The sequence below is a fragment of the Cupressus sempervirens genome, chromosome 2 (genome assembly GCF_028749045.1).
Source record: "Cupressus sempervirens isolate cs-2001-9-10 chromosome 2, ASM2874904v1, whole genome shotgun sequence".
In the NCBI taxonomy this organism is placed as follows: Eukaryota; Viridiplantae; Streptophyta; class Pinopsida; order Cupressales; family Cupressaceae; genus Cupressus; species Cupressus sempervirens.
In genome coordinates, this window is record NC_143119.1 from 227,551,618 (window position 1) to 227,561,145 (window position 9,528).

The following is a 9,528-nucleotide window of genomic DNA, read 5'->3' on the forward strand; positions in this document are numbered from 1 at the left end:
CACATATTCAAAAAGTACACTCCAAGTACTACAATTCTAATTATTGAAGTTGTTTTATATTAAATTTCTAAATGCTTCAATTATTGACATCAATTGACAAGAAATTCTTAAAATAGAAAAAACACTTCCACTTTTTGCCCAAAATTGAGACCAAACATTTTGTGCTTACCCCACTATGAATAATTGGTTTCCATAAATAGCAACTCTACACTAAACACCCTTATTGAAAAAAAGATAAAACAAACATATTTTTAAGTGATGCAAGATTTCTCTTACATTAAGGATACACTTGCATCACATGTAAAATTGACTTTTACAATTCCTCCATACTTAAAATAATGGTCAAGGTCATTGATCCAATCAATAACTTCTTATCCACCAAGAAAAATAATTGGGAACCTTGATCCATGGTTTAGCTCCAACACCATGAATATTCTAAGCATTCTTTCTAAAAATCCTATATCTTATAAATCATATTAAAATAGTTGTAGCTCATGTTCTTCCTCTACATCACATACATAATTTTTTGTAACTCCTCTCCTCTTGGATTTATCAAAGGCATCCAATTTTGTTGTAATTTTTTATAACATCTCAAGTGTCCCTTCCACTTTGCATCGAACTGACCACCACCTCTCAAACCTCTTGTATACACCATCCTTACTGATATTCTAATAAATAACTCACATTCTTAGTCCTTTTCATCTTTGATGCTAAATGATGGAAAACTATTCCAAATAATAGTAAATTCAAAATAATTCTTCCCACAAAGCTGATAGGGTCTCAACTACTCTCCAGAAGCAAATTTGGGGATAAAAAAATATATAAGTTGGTAGCTTTGGAATTGGAAAAAAGATGAACATGCACTTATTATAATTGTTTATTTATTAATGTACCCTCCTTTACAATCAAAAAAACATTCACAAAACAAGATGGTGTCACTGTGGTAATCATTAAGTAGCTATGAACCGCTCAAGACCCTCCTCAATTTACCTGTGTATCTTCAATACTCTCATCCCAACACAACTCTCATATATCCATTCCACTGTACTTCGGCGTATCTTTTCCCCCTTTAGAAGACCAAAAGCACCGATACTTTGATTACTATCCATAATTTTAAATGGTATAAACTAATTTCTTATGCTTTAGTCGACTTCCTTCTATCATTTTCTATGCCAACTTCCCAAATTTCCACCACGCATGGAATTGAATATGAGGCGTTATTTCAAGAGGTGCACGTAAGATGACTTGGAAAGAGGAGGCACAATGAATCAAAATAGGAATTTCTTTGTAAAAAACATAGAGCATGATTCCCGTTCATCAAGAAATTATAATCATAGTTTTAAATAAGTAGAGATGAACACCATGTGTACAAGCATTTGTCTTTTAACAAATTGAGCTTTCTCTTTTAACAAATTGAGCTTTATTTTGGGGAGAGGCTAATCTCAAGAGAAAATGTACTAAAGACAAAATAAAGTCAATTTTTTTTGAGATTCACGAAAACGTAGTGATTTTTTTGAATTTTTTTGTCATTTTAGACTACAAACTATGCAGATCATGAAGATCAAATGCAGAAATCTTTGAAAAAATCTATGATGTTTAAAAGAAAATAAAAAATTGGTCAATTGTATAGTTTGTAGGAAGGATAGCTGCATCCTTTATCTTGTACTTATTACGGGCACCATTCCTATATGTTTTTCTTTCCCATGATAATCTAGTTAAACAAATTTATTTTAAATATGAGCTTTTGTGGTTCACATTTTTTCCTACATATTTCAATGCATATGAGGTGGCCCTAGTGATTGGGTGTCATGTAGTAAAATGTTTTAATAACTATTGGGTGATAATTATTAGTTATGAAACTAGGGTTTTTTAACAAATAAGTTTTAGTGTACATTTCATTAGTGAACTCTAGAAGTCATGAAAATGTTTATTTGTTTTGTATTATAAATATAATAATCTGAATAATAATGAAGATCTATAGGGTTTATGTACATAATTTGTAGGTACATATTTTTGTAAAACAAATTTCATCTCTTTTTTAAGAGCCTTTTAATTATTTATATAGAGCATTACATTCACATACATACATGTGGATACACACAGAGATAGATGCTTTTTCTAAGTCAAAAATATTTCATAAGTTTAGTAAGAGATTCAAGTATCATATATGTAAGGGGTTTTTTCCTATAATATTAATGGTATAGTGCACAATGATTATAAGGCTAAAATTTTTTGCATGGATAAAGTAATAGCTCAGTAGAAATTTTAGATATTTTATTTGGAAGGGCACCCACTATTCCTTTCTCGGAGAACATCTATGAGATTGTGACACTTTGTTATAGATTTCTTTAAGTCCTCCTGGGAGATACTCACTATTTGACACTTATTAAGATGTGGTCTATTAGTTATATTTTTGTTAAAGTATCAAAAATGAATTCTCAACTTGTTTAGATTTGTAGGTATCTTGGAACTCAAAATGTAGTTGTGTGGCTACATAGTCACTTGCATGAATCCTCTACTTCTAATAATATGGAGGCAATATATTTTTCAATTAAGATGCAAATGCAATTAGTACTATAAATGTCAAATAATTGGCATATATTCCTTGATATGTGATAGTAAAATACTTTATCTTCTTACTACTAGTACCTAGGTAAGTGCCACTCAAACTATTATAATTTAGAATTTGTTTGTAACCCTTGATGAGCACTCAAAAGTTGTTTAAGACATCAATTGGATAAATTTTAACAATGTTATTTTTTAGGTTGGTGGTGTCAAAGGATGGAGGATTTCTATCATCTCAAGAAAAATTCTTTCTTTAATATGGCTCATTTTATTGTTGTAATTTTATCGTAGTTATGATAGATTTTAAGAATATATATTGTGAATATAGCTTTTTGAAAACATGCAAGGGGGTTGATATTGAACTCAAAATGGATTAGTTCACCAAGGTACGACAAGATTGCAATTGATAATTATATCCATGTGAGGCTAAAGATAAATTTTGGTAGCCAATTATCCATCATCTCGTGTTTATGATTAAGAAGATCAAAGAAATGAGAAATGAGAAATTCATCTTAAAGATACACTTTTGTAAAGATCACAAGACATCTTTGTGCAATTCCATTGGATTCAAGAGTTGGTTCTTAAAGGAATGGTCTTCTATAAATATTTATTTATTTTTATGTTTTAAACAAGTGTTTTTGTTATCCTAATGGGTTCCTTGGTTAGATGAGATTTTAGATTTTAGAAGTGAGGTTGGGGTTTTGGGGGAGGGGGTAGACGAGATGAATCTGTTGTATGATATTTAATTTATAACTAGTCTCTCATTTCTATAAATATATTTCATCTTCTCTCTAAATAAATTATCAAATTTCTTACCATTTCTCCTTAATTTTATCTTGTTTCTAGATTGCTTGTATCTTTTTTCCTTTCCGAATCTACTTAATTTATTATTATTATTTTCTAGATCTCTCACATATGATTTACAATCTCAATTTCTTTTCAAAAAAGAATAATCAAAATTTCTAGCTCTCCTATCTTAATTGAAGTTAGAAATATTCATCTTCAAATGTTATGCTATAGTTTGCATCCATAGACCTAGGACCTCATTTTCAAACATCATTTTGGTAGCATGTTCTTGGTACATGAGTCGTTGAAGCATGAAAAGTTCAATGAAGAACATACAACATTTTATACCCATTTAAAAAGATTTTATGAACTTTATAAGACTTTTGTGTTGGATTTCATAATTCTTAGTATTGTGAATAATATTTAAAATAGTATATTTCATTCAATCATAAATTAATTGTATTATCATACATACAAATAAAAAAAAATTAGAATTTCAGAAATTTAATATCATTAATAATTTTACATCACACTTGCTTAAAAAATGAGTAAATATTTATCTACAATAGTTAGAATATGACATTAAAAAAATGTAAATATATCATTAATATTGATTATTTCTATAATACCTTGTCACTTAGACCTTTCTATGATTATACCTTGTCTCATAAGACCACTTCTTTTGATCTTGACATTAAATATTTTCACACTGATTTTATTGTGAGACTCTCAACTGAACTCTACACTAAGTACTAGTTCAAATCTACTAGCACATTATCCCAACAAATACAGCCATTCCATAACCCTACAAAATATGTTTGCTTTCCACATACAAACCAACAGCACCATTATTTGTAGAACTACTTACAAACTAATGCAGGAGTTCTATGGGAGGGGCTACTGCTCTATTTTTTAGGTGGAAGAGGTCTCATGAGAATTTTTTTGGGCTGGACAATAATTTGTTATCTTTTCTTCCAAAATATGAGCCTCTCCTTTTTAGACCACTGAATTTGAGCGGATGTAAATGAGGTGGAGCTGGAAATAACCCCTCCAGCTTAGGCGAAATTTAAGCCACATGTCAACAATTTATAAAAAAATTCCCCACTTAAACCAAAATTTTAGAAATAAAATTTAAATTTTATTTTTTAAAAATATTTAATCAATTACACATTGCTTAAATTGAGAAGTTAAAACTGTGAGAATGAAATACAGTTAAAATTTCATAAGACTGCTGCCATTTAAACATTCCTTAAAAATCTAAGCTATCAAGACTCTATTTCTAAAGAAGCCCCAGCCCCTCGGACCCAACCTAAACGGATAGCTATTTTATTCTTAGCAATCCTCCAATTTCAGCCAGTACTTATTATCGTCAGTCTTTTAATGTTAAGATTTGCTGAGAAAGTATGATCCTCAGATGATAGTGTTATCCGTTTCCTAGGAAGTCGCAACTTAGAGTGATCACAATAAGCCCCAATATAGCATAAAAAAGCCTTATTAAAAGCTCACTCATGTCCCATCACTCTTACTCAAACTCACATTTGACTACACTACCAGTAAGCCCGTAATTCTAATCAGACCGATGGCTCGAATATGTCAAAATCTTCATGTGAAGCATTTGGTCATGATCTTGGCCTTACATTTGATCGTCATTGCAGCTGAAGCCCAATCTAAGAGATATCTTAGGGCTTCTACAAGACTTGAGGATGATAATTCCTTTAATGTAGAAAGTTATGGTGCAGTGGGTGATGAAGGCCATGATAATACCGAGGTGCTCTAATTACGTTATTCCTGGTTTTAATTCGTTTATATCTTCAGTAACAGAATACTTCTATATCTTATTGATATGATCCTAATGAAATATTTTATTTTTTGATTTTGGTTGTGTAGAGATTTTTTTAATCATCGTTTCTGATTATATTACAAAAGAGTAAAAGGAACATGTTTCTTTTGCTGTCTTGCATCTTGATGGATCATATTGGAAACGTTGAGGGAAAAAAAATTGTACACTCAAATTTAGTTATTAAAAAATTTCATTAACAGGGATTGTGGAAATCTAATAGATCTGCATGAACAGGCGTTTATGAAAGCATGGAATGATGCTTGTAAAGCATCCTCTGCAACATTGCTTGTGCCAGGTGGCAAGACCTTTCTGGTTAACAATCTAAATTTGCAGGGACCCTGTCAGCCTGGCTTCACTTTTCAGGTATGGTATTTGGATGTAAACCTAGAGGAATCAAGAACATTGGACTTGATATATGGCCTTCATTTAAAATAAAAAATTGTATAATTCTATTCTAGTTCAAATTTGTAGTGAGACTAATAATCTTCCTTGCAAGTTTTACGTACTTCAAATTTATTGTATGTTTGTGAGATTGGGAAATGTTGTAGTGACTTCATCGAAATATCTATTTGAAAAGCTAAAGGAACTATGTTTGAATATGTAATATTAATATTAATATTAATTTATTTATTTTCACAGATAGATGGAACAATTGTCGCACCCGAAGATCCCGAGAGCTGGAGTGATAAACACGCATTGTTAGTGATTCAGCATCTTGAGACATTTACATTGACAGGGAAGGGCACTATTGATGGAAAGGGAAGTAATTGGTGGGGAAAATATGATGCTAGACCAATGGTTAGTATCTATTTACACTGCCGAGCTTCTTTCACTGTTTCTAAGTTTTGATATTGAATATTTTTATTAGTTTTTGTAGGATTAGCATAAACGTTTAAATAGTCAAAGTTTACTTATTTTCACAAGTTTAATTTATTCTTTGGTGTATGATATTTAAGAGTAGCCTTTTGATTCCTATTTATGAAGGGGTGAGATCTTCAATGAAAAAATTTCAGTCTTTTCTAAAGCAATTTGATTATAAAGAGAGAAAGTCAGTCTTTTTTTAAACATTTAGTCATAATATTTTAATGACATTTGAACTTTGATGATAACGACAGCAATAGCACAATTTAATCATTGCACTATAACGACTATTAATACTTTATTTTTGTACAGGCTCTTCTATTTAATGATATGAAAGGGTTTACATTCAGTGGATTAACTCTGGTCAACAGTCCATTTACCCATGTCGAAATGACAAATTCTGATGGTGTGGAGATTGTGGGCATTACAATTCAGGCACCAGAAAACAGCCCAAACACTGATGGAATTGATACTCTACAAATAAAAAATCTCCACATAAAAGATTCAAAAATTGGAACTGGTATAAACATTAAATCAAATTTTGTTTTTCAAGAATTTATTTCCCATTTTTTAAGTGTCAATTATTTGATTATTTTCAAAACAAGACTATGTAGATTTATTTAATCTTTTATATCACACTTTATGAATCTTGTTATTCACTATTATGTACTCAATCTTTTGAATTATATAATATGATTTATCAGTTCTGATGACTCACTATTATGTCAATGAAAATGAAAAATCATAACCCAAAATTTCCAGAGAACTGATTATAATTCGAAATTTACTTAGTAAAAGCTGATCTATTCCATTTAACTGTTTTGAAATCAAAAGTGTCGTCAACAATACAATACAGGAGTCATTTTTCAGATTCTTCAGTTATAGTATTAGCGAGTATTTGTGCATAGAGATATATAAATTGTTTTTATAGGTGAATCTCTGATTATATGGAAGTGTGATAACTTGCAGGAGATGACTGCGTGGGGATAGGTGATTTGTCTTCAGATATCACAGTTAGTGGTGTAACATGCGGTCCAGGCCATGGGATAAGGTGATTTTTAAATACATAAAATGCAATTCCCTTGACAGTCAAAGAGTCTTATGTCTGTCTAAATATGTTTTGTACGAGGAAATTCTTATATTATTATTTGTTATGTCCTGATTGTGTAGTATTGGAAGTCTTGGAAGAGGAAACTCCAGAGCAGATGTCCGCTCGGTTCATGTGTCGGACTGCAAATTGAAATCAACTACCAATGGATTAAGAATCAAGACATGGCCGGTATAATGATTATTTTATCAAGTTTACGTTAAAATATTATTATTAAAGAAATATATAATAATAATGGACTGGAGGTTTAGAGTGTGAGCTTCTTCTTGCTTAACGATGAGGTTATAAAAATCTATTCTCATACCAAACCGCATGACATAAATGTTGGGAATGTGGAGTCTAACTGTCATATGACTGTGTTCTGCTTCTCATGGCTCTTTTTTTAAAGGTTGTATGCAAATGTATGTGTAGTCATGTTCTGTATTGTGATGTAGTGGATATTGAATAATACAAAAATTTCCTTCTTGAAAGTGGATAAAGACAATTGCTATAAGAGCCATGGTTAAGTATTGAGTGGGGACAGTCATGCCCATTGGTGGGATTGATAGACAAAAGAAATTGACAAAGAGAGGCACAGAGGTCAAGAATCAAGGGGTTTACCATAACAAAGAAATTGTGACTCATAAAATGAAAGTTTTTGATAGTTAGAAAGTAAATTTTCAGGGTAAAAGAAAGTTGTGAAAGAGTGGGAGTTTTTTCAATGAGAGAATTAAGGGGAAGTTTTTGATAGTTAGAAAGTGAATTTTCAGGGTAAAAGAAAGTTGTGAAAGAGTGAGAGTTTTCTCAAAAAGAGAAGAAACGAAGATTTGAAGATTGAATTGGTTGAGATCTACATAATTCTTATTGAAGAATTTATAGAGTCGCTAGAATTGAAGGTAAAGCTACCAGGAGAATTGGACCAAGGGACAGGCCTATGTCTTTTTGAGCTCACGAAATATAAGGAGCACATTGATTTGGAGATTTCATCTGATCGATTAATTGGTTACTATAGCATGAATTTCAAGCTAAAAGAGGAGATTGTTTTCAGTTTTAAGTTTGAAGATGTTATGTTACTAAGTTTTACTAGTTTTGATATATTTTGTAGAAGCCTAATTAGAAATGTTTGTAGGGAATGTGAAGCCCAATAACTACACTACTATTCAACTTCTCATAACTCTTCACTTAGAAATTTTACATGAATATATAAATGAATGTGTACAATCATATATTATAATATTATGCTGTAATTGATACTGAATAGTAAAATGATTCCATACTTTGAAAGTAGACAAAGGAAACTGCCATATTTTTCTGCCATTAAAAACATGGAAACATTTAAAAGTACTAATGTTAGCTGAAACTAGATAAACATAGAACTACCATTAAAATGAAGCACAAGAAGCATTATAATTATTTTTATTTCATTGGAGTTTTAACAGTCGACCGTTATTTGATTATACTGGCAATTGACAAACACTTTACAACATGACAGGGGGGTTCTGGCTCAGCGACGAACATAACATATGAGAATATTGAGATGGACAATGTGCAAAACCCAATAATAATTAATCAACACTACTGTGGCTCAGGGCAGCCTGGTTCTTGCGACTCGGATAAGGTATATCCAAATGTTTAGCTAAACTAAGTTTTGGTTTTCAAACAGACAACCCAATTTCACACAATGATTTTGATGCAGGATTCTGCTGTGAAAATCAGCAATGTGAAATACAGCAATATTAAGGGCACATCAGCAACAAATGAGGGAGCCACATTTTCGTGCACCCAAAGTGGATCTTGCGAAGGTATAACAGTGGAAGATGTACAATTGAAAGCAGCCGACTCAGGCGGGGAAGCCACGTGTGTTGCTCAAAACACACAGGTTCAATCCGTCGGAAGTGGGAGTAATTTAACTTGTAAGGATGGTTATAGAAAATGAGTTATCCTGTCTGTGGTACAGTAACTTCTTTCTCAAGCCCTGCAAAAATAATGTAGTGTAGGACAGCTTCTAAAAGTTATCACGATTGTTAAAATCGTTGGAACATTTCGGTCCAGCTTTGTGATTACTTAAGATTAATTGCACCGAGGATAACAGTTTTGAAGTTATATCAATAAAAGAGCATGTCAAGACATAATAGAGTCGCATTAATAAATTGTTTTGCCATTTTCCCTTGCAAAGCGAATAGAAATACAAACCCACAGTAATAAATTGTTTTGCCATTTTCCCTTGCAAAGCGAATACAAATACAAACCCACAGTATTTTTATTATTATTATTATCAAATGTTGATTTTAATTATACGTACATTCATCGTAGATAAGTAAGTTAAGTTGTATATGGTAAAATATGTTCATAAGTTTGTAAATATCTGGAAGAGAGGATCAATTGCTTT

The 9,528-nt window shown here is 31.4% G+C and overlaps 1 protein-coding gene across 1 annotated transcript; it reads left to right on the forward strand.

Moving 5' to 3' along the window:
- Positions 1-1,197: 1,197 nt before the first annotated feature.
- Positions 1,198-9,075, forward strand: LOC149571872 (polygalacturonase-like). Its single transcript, XM_089815739.1, has 9 exons — positions 1,198-1,235; positions 4,906-5,119; positions 5,426-5,554; positions 5,831-5,989; positions 6,365-6,572; positions 7,022-7,103; positions 7,223-7,331; positions 8,632-8,757; positions 8,836-9,075. Exons 1-9 carry the CDS (start codon positions 1,198-1,200, stop codon positions 9,073-9,075), a joined length of 1,305 nt encoding a protein of 434 aa, XP_089671865.1.
- The last annotated feature ends 453 nt before the right edge of the window (positions 9,076-9,528 follow it).

Bases quoted from the DNA above. Each gene is read 5' to 3' on its own strand.
- LOC149571872 (XM_089815739.1), top strand. From the start codon at position 1,198: ATGGAATTGAATATGAGGCGTTATTTCAAGAGGTGCAC. The intron at 5,990-6,364 runs GTTAGTATCTAT...ATTTTTGTACAG, and splicing joins AATATGATGCTAGACCAATG to GCTCTTCTATTTAATGATAT. The intron at 7,332-8,631 runs GTATAATGATTA...ACAACATGACAG, and splicing joins TAAGAATCAAGACATGGCCG to GGGGGTTCTGGCTCAGCGAC.